This window comes from Pogonomyrmex barbatus, unplaced genomic scaffold (assembly GCF_055798465.1).
Source record: "Pogonomyrmex barbatus isolate J1 unplaced genomic scaffold, ASM5579846v1 scaffold10, whole genome shotgun sequence".
Taxonomy (NCBI): domain Eukaryota; kingdom Metazoa; phylum Arthropoda; class Insecta; order Hymenoptera; family Formicidae; genus Pogonomyrmex; species Pogonomyrmex barbatus.
Window position 1 is genome coordinate 6,399,742 of NW_028297099.1, and position 11,348 is coordinate 6,411,089.

Genomic DNA, 11,348 nt, shown 5'->3' on the forward strand with positions numbered 1-11,348 from the left:
GCGATGTCAAAACAATGTTTCATGTTTAATGTATCAACACGCGCATTCTCTCTCTCTCTCTCTCTCTCTCTCTCTCTCTCTCTCTCTCTCTCTCTCTCTCTCGCATTCTGAATTAAATATAATATTGCTCACAAAATTTGGTAAATGAAATCCAAGTAATCGGATCAGAAATTAGGCTAACTACAGCAATTATACAACTTTTTCAAAATTGTTTAGATTTTTAGATACAGCATTATAAAATTACTATTAGTTATTTAAACCAAATACGTGAAGATTTATCGAGAGTTTAAAGAACATCTGATCTCCTTTCGAGATTTATTTGGTAAAAAAGTTCAAAAGTTTTTAATCAATCGCGTTCAGTATAGATCGCGAGTCTTATTTCGTACGGGATCTGAGATGACTGATTAACTGACGTTGGCGTTCGTCAAGACGGTAGACAACGACGTTGGCGATGTGCAAACAAGCGAATCCGCTTTGACACCACGCTCGCTGACCGCGGACGATCCGCATGCTGGCTTGTTCGAGGAAACTCAATCGTCCCGGAGATCCCATCTAATCCGGTTAAACAGCGTCGGCGACATCGCTCGGTTGCGATGCCGTATTAAAGGACGATGCACCGGTGAATACAAGCGAAAACGCACACGTACACGGTAGAATACATCCATTAAATCTCCTACGATGTAAAACTGCTTTGTGACAAAATAACTAAGAAAATAAACATAAAAATTCCACTCGTGAAAGGAATGACAATTGAGATGTATAAAAAAGTGGCCTCTTCTAATATCGAAGCAGGATGTAAAAAATAAGAATAACACTCTAAATAAAATAACACTCTAAACAAAAAATAAATAAAAATATAATAAATATATTTGTCGTAATGTAATATAATATATATGTTGCTTTTTATACTTGCTGTTACTACAGCCAATTATTTAGCTCTTTCGTCTACGTTTTAATCCGTCCCTATCGTCTAAATAACCAGAAGCTTCATCAACAGAGGCTGCAACAGGAATGTCAAACATTCACCTATCTCCCGGTAGGTCGTATTCTCTCCCGTAGGTAGAGAATATTAGGTATGCTGCTTTCGGAAACGAAATGTTACCCCTTTATCGGTCGTGAATGCCCAGGTGATCGCGCTGCTGCTATCTGACCTGATCGGACCAACTGATCTCGAAGTAGATGATGTGTCTGTCTGCTTGCCGCGGTTCCAAATTAAGAGAAACGGACGAGCCGTTTGGCTTGTTAGATAACAATCGTCGTGCCGACTGTTATCTGACAAACCACTCCCCCTGTCGCAAATCACGAGTGTATCGCTGAGATCAGGTTAATTGTGGGCTTCCTGAGCCTGTGAACGGAATCTCTCGCATTTACTTTGGAGTTTGGGAGGAACTGCAACTTCGGACTTGGGACACTTTAATGTAAAGGAAATTAAGTCCTGTGTTTTGTGATAAAAAGTCACGACAAAGTGAATAATATTTATTGAACGAAGAGCTATTCGTATTGTGGATTAAAGATTACAAAAATCACATAAGGAATTCAATTTCAAAAGAACATTAAGTCTCAAACGCGATATTTCAAAGTAGGTCAAATAATAATAACCTAAGTTTTACGATGTATCGGCTGATTTTTATCATTTCTATGTAAAATATATGGAGAGATAGAGAGAAAGAGAAAGAGGGGGGAGGGGAGGGAGAAGAACAAGAAAGAGAAATATCAAAGCGATGAGTGAAAGCGGCGTAGGCTAGGTCTTTATCGGTAGATTCATTCCATTTTGAATCCCATTGTGATAAGATGCAACATCGAAATTTAATTAAACGCGCCTCGCCGTCCGACAGAGCCTAGTATCTTTTAGCCCGTGATGTTTACGAGCTCAAACCGTTAATAGCTTTCCACGCGACCGAGCTCGAGAAAATGAAGCTACATCCGCATTAAGAAAACATACAGGGAAGATTAATGATTCCAGACGATTTGGTAACAATGCAGTTCGCTGGAAAAGCAACCACGCGATTCACACCGGACTTAATGGACGGATAAAAAAATGTTGCGTCTACAAATATTGCCGTTAAAAGGCATTCCGTTATTATCTCTTAAGCATGTAAATGCGCGCTGCACCGGGTATTAATTAATCGAGTCTCGCGGTAAATACGACCGCGTATCGATGGGAATCTAAAGAAATTCCGAAAACCGTTCGGGATCGCCATAAAATAATATTGTTCAACCGAATGCCGGAGACGCGGGAATTCGGACAAACTATTTCCCGAGCCGTGCAACGCAGCCGGACTTATTTATTTGTACTGCTTTCATGACCTCGGTGGAGGATGTTATTACAAGGACCTTCTCCTACGATATACAATGATTACATAAACGTTGGCAGGACCTGGATAATGTCGGTTTTGTCAACCCGACTTTAACGCTTCTTTTGTGCCTTCTATGTGGAGTTGCGTGGGCGACGCAGCCATCAAGACGACAAGGGAGTCACAATAAAAAGGTACATATATCTCGTAATTATTATTGATAGTTGTGCAGTAATCTCACCGTGATAACAAATCCATTATCGCGAAAATAAAAAAAATTCTCATAGAACATTCCTTCCACTTCTTGCAATATTAGAAAATAAAAAAAGCTTGTTAAAAATTATATTTTACAAGAAGATGCGATGATGAAAGATGCTTCACTAATTAACTAAAAAGGATATTCCTCTCTGAGAAATAACTCTTGTTCACGTGGCATAAAGCGATCCTTTCCTACAAAGCGTTCCTAAGCTATTGTTCGATACGAGAATAGCTTTATCAAGATGTACTATTCGCAAGAAGGGCTATTGATCAATCGATTGAAGTAGGTGCTACAATGGACGCGTACAGCCTTTCTTTCTGTTTCCTGACCGCACACAAGCCGCCGTATCACGTATCATTCGTAACACGCGTTTCACGTATTCCAGTGTTGTCTGTTTCGTTAGCAAACATCGGCGCACCATCGCGTGTGTGGCCGAATACACGTCTTTTTTTCGCTCGCGAATTTCGTCTCGGTAAAATCCTCACGGCGCGGTCCATCGAGGGATCCTCGAGAGACACTCGGAAAAGGTGCACTTGAAGGTCCGTGCATACGTAACGCGTTTAATTCCCGCGTACAGCGTACCCACTGTGTAAAAAGTATTTCGTATTCCAAAAATTGCGATCTGTTCTTCCTTTCATCGTGGTGAGATTAATCTTTAAACATTCAATTTTTCAACAGAGAAATTGAATGGCAACTAGGAGTCTGCGCAAAAATTTTACATACTTATTCATATTAAAAAAACACCAAACAATTATGCACTTTTAATGTGAAATAAATACATACGTTTATTTTGTCCTTACATTTCTTTATTATGATATTTTCGAGAGTTCTCTGATATTTTATACATTTAATTTTATCGTGCAATTAAATCTTACTTTTTTATTTGTTAAAAGAACGAAATCTCCCTTGCACGAGTAATCTCGATGAACAATCTGACATTTTTTTTTCACGCACTCGTACATTCACACGTATTTCCGACGTAAAAAAAAAAAAAAAGAAAAAATATTTGTCATCTACAATCGATCCGAAGCCCATCGGCGTCGCGTTATCCGGTTATTTCACGTTGGGTCCGTGTCGTCGGCGAGGCTCAAAAGGATCATTTCGTCGAAGGGATCGGTCGCGACGCGATCCATCCATCCATCCATCTCGGAATCTGCAAGCTCACGCCCGTGAAAATATTTTTTTGTACGCGTAACACGAGTGCGGTTCCCAGTCCGTCGCGGTGCTCCCTTTTGGGTACGTCTTACAAAGCTTTTCGCTCGCGGGCAAACATCGCGCCGTGGTTTGCCTGGTAATTGCTGGAAACACCTCGCGAGTGTTTACAATGTCATCGAGGCGCCGTCACACTTCGGCGGTGTGCGGGTCCTATGAAAGCCCGTCACGTAAGAAGCGACCGTGATGTAGCCGCTGAGAAATTTTGAAGACTTTCCGTCTTTCCTCTCTATGAGAAACTCTTAGACACATTTACTTTATCCTAACATGGATAAGATAAAATGATTTTAATATACACAGAAAATGCATGTGTGGGCGTGTCAAGAGGCACGTCTCGAAGCAAATTGCTTTGAAAAGTAAAATTTTTTTTTAGCTGTATAATTTATTTTTGAATCTTTCTTCTTTTTCTTTTTTTTCCTCAAATAACGAAAGATTAATAATTCCATCTATATTGTTAAAATAGTAATGGCTAATCACTTACTAAGTTAATTGGAATTTGAATCAAAATCATTCTTAAATTTCAAAAATTTCATATTATTATTTGATAAAATATTCCTAAAAATTCATGATTCATCTTGTAATATTTTTGCGCAATGAATTCTCTTTTTTTTTTTCATTTGACAAAAGGTATCTACATTATTATCGCGATTAATCTTGCCTATTGTCAGAGTTACTTAGGCGATACGCGATATCACATTCTCGGTTTTACAATTATGCATGTAATACGTAGTAAAATATGAAGAAAAATACAATGTTCGCACACAATGCTGAACGATTGATATTGAAAGCTTGGGACGCAGATCCGTTTTAACGCTTATTCATTGTACAATTGTGTGATATGATAGGACATTATTTATTCTTATTAGAATGTTTATGACGATGACATTGTAGCACAGCAAGCATACCTTTTGCGAAATATATGAATGCATGTAAAATAAATCTAATAGATAGATAAAGATCATAAGATAAAAATAAATCACATGAAACCTGCATACCAGCTGGATTTCAGTCTGCTGCCCATGATCAGTCTTAGTAACTCCATCTATAGAAATCTCTTAGAAATTTCGAATCATGGATTTTCAGATAAAAAAAATATTCGGAAAACGCATATATTATTAAAGATAACTTTTTATTAAATTTACCATTGTAATTTATTTAATTTATCATTGAAATGTAGCAAATTAAATAAATATAGACATTTTTTTATTTTTTTACATTCAACTCTTGTATGGATCTTGAAAATCTTTCTCTTCCTCTTATTTATATAAATAGGAGAATTTATGTAAGATAATCTAAATAATTATAGCGTTATATATATATATATTATAACTAATAATTTATTAAAAAATAATTGCAACATACGAAAGTAAAATTAGATGTGACAAAAAAATATATACAATGATTTAATTAACTTCCAATGCTTCGGCTTCAAGTTCATGAGAGGAATTTTCATCCACATGCATCTGTTCGTGCTCTTCGGCTGCCTCTTTTTGTTTCTGTCTTTCCTTGAGGCCAGCAGCAGGCAAGCGAACTAGAGACAAATCACGTTGCACCTCCTTAACATCTCTCTCCTGTTCCAGTTCTCTTCCCTTGCGTAATCGCTGCATGATATGTAGATTTTGTCGTTTTTGCTTGATAACTTCTACTTTCTTCATTGCTTCTATAGTTTTCGCCCATAATTCTCTGTTATATTTAAGAGGTATATTTCTCGTCTTTTCAAACTCAAACGATGGATCCACTGCCAATTCTTTTCCAACGGTCTTTCTATAGACTTTGGTCCACTTGACTTTTCTGGGATTCTTTTTCTTTTTGAATGCAGCATGGCATTTTGATCGACAAAACTTGAATATCTATAACATTGATTACAAAGTGCAATACATTATTTCGATGAATAAAAATAATCGCCATAAATTATAATTAACTTTGTGATTTTAATAAATAAAAAAATGATAATTTGCTCAAAGGAATCTAATTTTTCTATGAAATCTAAGAGGTTAATTATAACAAATGGTTTATAATCTTTGGCTCAGATTCTGAATCCTATTTTATCAACAAAAACACTTCTAAAAATGGCTTTTAATCATTACGATCGGCTATGAACCTTTCTTAGAGGCATTTTTAACGATAAAAGAGGATTCAGAATATGGGCTTATATATATTGGGCATAGTGTTATGAGACACATAACCTTACTTTTACCCTACACATGCTATACATACATAAAAAAAACTTATTCTACGAACTTATCATTTATATTTCTTAATATTAAATTAAGTATTGTTGTTACCTTACAATCGTTCCTCACGAATTGTATTCCATGTCCCGGATATATCCGGGACGAGCAGAAATAACACGTCTCTATACGCATGTTGCGAGAAGTTGGGAGAGATTTTGGTATGCGTAAGATGAGCACGTGGTTTATCACAATGTTCTTGAATGAACGAATAGATGGAGGTACAGGATCGTTATCGATGGACTAAATAAAATTGTGTATAAATTCATACGTGGATTTTCACATGAGTTAATAGAGTTAAAATCAAGTTACGGGTATTACGAATATTTAGATTAAGATAATTAACATATAAAAAACGTATAAAAAAAGAAAGAAATATTGCCTTGATAATCAAATGTTTTCAGCATTTGATAATAACGATCACCACAATAAGAAATGGAGACATGATTGAAGGAAATGAAAACTAATTAGACTTTATCCAAATTTTTGCTAAAAAGATAATACACATATTTTATATGTAAAAGAAAAATTAGTAAAAGATAAAAATGATAAAAATGATTTAAAGATATTGTTTTTATTTATAGAGTTTAAGTAAAGTAGAATACATCTCTACAATTTAAAAAAAAAAAATGAAATAATAATTCCATTTTTTTTCCATGGATTACAAATTTTCTAATTTTCTAATTCCAAATAAATAATCATTATATATATTTTGTATAAAGTGACATCTAGAGATTTACAGATCTTCCCTTTTTTCATATTCAATATTCGCTAGAAGTTCTTTTGAAATGTAATTCTTAGTAGAACTAGATCTCTGCGTATTATATAAAAATTCTAAAAATAAAATACTAATTGCAGACATTTGTTACCATCATAAAACACAAGTCTTTTAAAATAAATTGCATTTATATATTTAATGAGTTAAAAAAGTTTGTATCTTTTTTTTTATATTTATGCCCGATTCCATCAACGTAGATTTACTTAAATCTCGATTTAACTTGCTTTTCATCTTTTTCTAATTTTTAGAACTAGAAAAAGATGAAGAATAAGTTGAACCGAGATTAAAGTTAATCTACGTTGATGAAATCGGATATTAATAAGTTAAGTTAATAAGGAAGATAGTTAGAAAGATTGAACAAATAAGTAGCTTGAAATAAAATAAACATATCAATTACGTTTCTAACAAAGTACTAACGCAAATTTAATATAGATCGCTAATGTTACTGTCTCGTAGGCTATTAAAAAGTTTTGCCCCGCGCGCGCGGTATGAACTGATTTACTAAAAGAATATTAATAAGACAATTAAAATTATAAATTACACAGGAGCAATATTTAAATATATCAATCCAACGATATGTCAACGCGTTTTAGCCGATATAACAATTATGTATTCCTGACGCCGCGCTACCAGTCGTTGTCGTTGTCGCTTCGTCGGTGCGACTTATAGACTAGTATCGATTACAAACGAAGAGCTACTAATTTAATATCGAGATCGAACGCGCTAGTCGCTGCAGTTCCGCGTTGTCTTGGCACGTTGTCTCAGTGTTATTGTGCGACGTCCCAACAGCTGGACGTCCCGTGATTTCTCCCGCGATTTTCGAGAGGAGGCATGTGGGCCCACGTATCGATCTCGATCGTGATCCTACTGGCGTCGTTGCTCTATCATTATCACTTCAGCGAGCCGGCAAGTGTTATCACTTACCCCGAGACGCATTACGACTATGTCGTCGGTGAGTTCGCTTCCTGAGTTCGCGAGTGTCAGATCGCCGCCACTTTCGTTTCGTCGTTTCCTCCTCCGCTTTGAGTGCTCCGTGATACGCAGCATCGATTTTTAATCAAAGCGGATTGGCGCAAATCACATTGCACTAGATTTCTAGATGTTAGATACTTCAGAATAAATCGTCCTAGTTTGATCAGAATAAAATATCAAAATTACGATATGTGTAAAATGTCAAAATTACGATATGTCTCTCTTCTATGTGAGAAAAATGATTTTGCAACCATAGTGAAATTATTTACATATGAAAAATTAGTTAAAATAAATAAGTAATTAGCAAGTACTGTGATCACATATGTTTTGTATCTAATCAAAATAGGTGATGAAGATAGAATTTATATTTGAATAATTTGTCAATTTAGCAAGAAAATCTCTCTGTGCCCAATCAAACAATAGCCTCACTCACACTTCTTGTAAAACTGACTGTGTGATTTATTTATGAGATCTAAATTTTCTATATTGTCATCTTAGATGTTGCTGCTATAAATTCTACATGCGACAATTTTCTGGCAGCAATTTTACAAAAAATAGCAATACATTTTAACTGTTGACATTTAAAATTCTAACGACCAACGAACCATTTTTTGAGGGTATTCTTTATAAACAAAACTTGAGATATAAAATTGCCAATTGCGTTTACCTTCTAGAAATGCTTGTTTTCTATTTCTGAATTAAAAGTGCAAACCTGCAAAATTTAATTTAAAATAAACCGTAATATCGTTAACATCTTTCTTAATCCATGGATGATTGTGAAAAAAAGAAAACTGTTTTACGAGTTTTGCACACGTGAGCTAAAATAAAAATGGCGTTTCTCGTTTCCTGGGTTCAAGTCGGCGCTGGTACGTCTGGATGCGTGATTGCATCACGGCTCTCGGAAATGTCGAACGTGACCGTTTTGCTCGTGGAGGCCGGTGGATACTTCGGATGGCTATCGACTGTGCCGCTCTTAGCACCGATGATGCAAGGCACCGAGGTCGATTGGGCCTATCAAACGGAACCGCAAGTCTTCTCGTCCCGAGGGCTACACGGCTATGTAATTAAAGCTCTATCTTTCGACGAAAAAATCTTCGTTCCGCGCGAAGGAACGCGGGAACGGTTTCCGTAAAAATTTTCTGCGTAAAATATAAAAAGTATAAAAATGTGGCACGAAAATTTTACGCGATGATTGATGAATTAATTATAATTTGTTAATCTAAAAAAATTATCGCCACGTCTCATTATTATTATTATTATTTTTTTTCATGTAATAAAACGAACACTTTGAATATTCCCAATGTATTTTGTCATGGCGTATTTTTGGTAAATCTTTTCATTAGTCGCGTTTATTTAGAGACAAAAAGTGCCAAGAGGAAAAGGACTTGGAGGAAGTGGACAGATTAATTATCTTGTTCACTCCTTTGGGAGGCCCGAGGATTACAAGAGATGGCCGAAAGGTTGGTCACACGCCGACTTGCTTCCCTATTTTCAAAAAGTGTCCGATATTATGAACGTTATCCCGATGCCGGAGGAAGAGTATTTAACAAAGGCCTTCGTCCTGGCTGAGGAATCATTAAAGCTGGATAACGTGTCCTTGCGGAAAGCGATGTACACCGCGAAAAAAGGAACCAGATGGAGTACTTATCATGCGTATTTGCGGAAAGCTTGGAATCGCAAGAATTTACATATCCTGATGGATACGCTTGTCGCCAAGGTCTTCATAATTTTTATTATATTTTATATATCACTTTTCGAAAAACCATGTTTTTTTTTTCAAAAATAGACTTCGCTCATTTTATATTAAGAAGTAATCGTTGAACGTATATTGGAAAATTTACGTTAAAAAATAATGTTTATAATGTTTATAATTTTTAATTCCTTAATTGGTTCATATAGATATATGACTAGATGTAGATAATTTTTGTATTTTTGATTTTCAATATTTTGTAGATACTTTTTAAAAATAGCAAAGTCGACGGTGTTAAAGTGATATATAAAAACGGCTCTGTCGGGAGAATCGGTGTAAGGAAGGAGGTGATCCTTTGTGTGGGCACTTTCAATACCCCGCAATTACTTTTGATTTCCGGCATAGGTCCCGCCAACGAATTAAAGAAACACAAGGTGGTAAATTAAAATGTCACCGTCAAACTTTTCGAGTTTTGAGTAAAATGATAAGATTTGATCTATAGATACCAATGGTGCAAGATCTTCCGGGGGTAGGCCGGAATCTGTTCGATCACATGAACATACCTATTTACGTGAATCTACGAGAGCGAGTCAGTATCACGCTTGTGAAGCTGCAAACTGTACCCGAGGTGTTCAATTATTTTGCCTTTGGAACCGGTAAATGCGATAACGATGACAACGCAATCTTCCTTTATTTGCCATGTCTGTATACACATTTCGTGCGATCGGCGTTGTAATCTTGTTGTATACCTTTTTCTCTTCATTGCATGTCAAAGGATGGTTGGCCACTAACGGCGTAATGGGATTGGGGCGTGCTAATAACAGTGGCCTCCTCCTCTTCGGAGTGGCGTCCGCGGAGGAAAAATTGCTGAAGGTCATCTCAAATTTCGAGACCGAGGTGAATGAACCAGCCAGCAGTTATATATTTGGACTCTAACTAAAATAACGTATCGTAGCCGCGTTGCTTTTCCCGCGTCATTATAATGTTCGTAGCGATGATTATTCAATGATCATTATGATTCGATTCAGAAGAATTAATATTCATTCGTTAGACGTATAGGTCGCTATTTCCGTCGTATAACGACAGCATGCACGAGGGATTTATCTATCTCGTGTCGTGTCTGCAACCCAAGAGTCGTGGAAGCGTAACGTTAAGATCGAGCAACATCTACGACCCGCCAAAAATTAACCCCGCGTATCTCCAGGATCCCGATGACGTCACGTGCACTCATCGAGGTAAACGTGATGATTCCATATGCCGAAGAAACTTTCATTGAGAGAATAAATAATTAAAAATAATAATTAATTTTTTAACGATTTTGTTTTCCGTAAAGCTATAAACTTGGCGCTGGAGACTCTTAACACGAAACTCTTTCGCGAATACGGCGCGAAAGTTCACGTTCCCGATTTCGAGGAGTGTCGTCATTTGCGACAGGATTATCGGGATGTCGATTATTCGGAGTGCGTCATGAGAATGGCAGGACTCACGAGCCATCATCCATGTGGCACATGCAAGATAAGCACGGATGACGACGCGGTTGTGAATGAAGAATTAAGGTAAACGGTGGAGTAATTTAGTTTATATTATAGAATTTAGTTTATATTATATTATAGAATTTAGTTTATATTATATTATAGAATATTTCGTGGGGTTGAGTAGAGTAATTGTAACAACTTCATTGTCTAAAAAGGGTAAAAGGCGTGAGTGGATTGAGAATAATGGATGCCAGCGTAGTGCCGTCTCCAATTTCTGGCACGCCGAACTCGATTCTTATCGCGATGGCTGAACGTGCGTCCGATATAATTTTAAATCGAGCGTTTAATTAAGATACGATTAATTTATTGCATGTAACATAAATAAATATGATTAAAAAGAATAATTATTTTACGGTTTGTTTATAATTATCTATAGG

General features: G+C 36.2%; 2 protein-coding genes across 3 annotated transcripts; one reads left to right on the forward strand and one right to left on the reverse strand.

Annotated features, from left to right (window-relative positions):
• Positions 1-5,084: 5,084 nt before the first annotated feature.
• On the reverse strand, positions 5,085-6,207 carry RpL24-like (ribosomal protein L24-like). The gene is made up of 2 exons (XM_011647398.3): positions 6,051-6,207; positions 5,085-5,615 (listed from the first exon to the last, which is right to left on the reverse strand). The coding sequence occupies exons 1-2, from the start codon at positions 6,129-6,131 to the stop codon at positions 5,169-5,171; spliced, it is 528 nt and encodes a 175-aa protein (XP_011645700.1). The 5' UTR covers positions 6,132-6,207; the 3' UTR covers positions 5,085-5,168.
• Positions 6,208-7,282: 1,075 nt separating this feature from the next.
• LOC105432543 (neither inactivation nor afterpotential protein G) lies at positions 7,283-11,323 on the forward strand. 2 transcript variants are annotated; one of them, XM_011647397.2, is made up of 9 exons: positions 7,283-7,726; positions 8,604-8,806; positions 9,104-9,463; positions 9,700-9,870; positions 9,939-10,092; positions 10,212-10,333; positions 10,488-10,671; positions 10,770-10,992; positions 11,074-11,323. In XM_011647397.2, exons 1-9 carry the CDS (start codon positions 7,606-7,608, stop codon positions 11,093-11,095), a joined length of 1,560 nt encoding a protein of 519 aa, XP_011645699.2. In that variant the 5' UTR covers positions 7,283-7,605; the 3' UTR covers positions 11,096-11,323. The 2 variants fall into 2 exon arrangements, with proteins under 2 accessions (XP_011645699.2, XP_011645698.2); XM_011647396.3 differs by having other exon boundaries at positions 11,127-11,323.
• Positions 11,324-11,348: the final 25 nt, after the last annotated feature.

What these genes read in the sequence shown, in the direction of transcription:
- RpL24-like (XM_011647398.3), bottom strand. Translation starts at nt 6,131, where the DNA reads ATGCGTATAGAGACGTGTTATTTCTGCTCGTCCCGGATATATCCGGGA. An exon ending in TCGTGAGGAACGATTGTAAG is followed by an intron (nt 5,616 to 6,050) that starts GTAACAACAATA and finishes TCAATGTTATAG; the next exon opens with ATATTCAAGTTTTGTCGATC.
- LOC105432543 (XM_011647396.3), top strand. Translation starts at nt 7,606, where the DNA reads ATGTGGGCCCACGTATCGATCTCGATCGTGATCCTACTGGCGTCGTTG. An exon ending in ACGAATTAAAGAAACACAAG is followed by an intron (nt 9,871 to 9,938) that starts GTGGTAAATTAA and finishes TTTGATCTATAG; the next exon opens with ATACCAATGGTGCAAGATCT. An exon ending in CGTCACGTGCACTCATCGAG is followed by an intron (nt 10,672 to 10,769) that starts GTAAACGTGATG and finishes TTTTCCGTAAAG; the next exon opens with CTATAAACTTGGCGCTGGAG.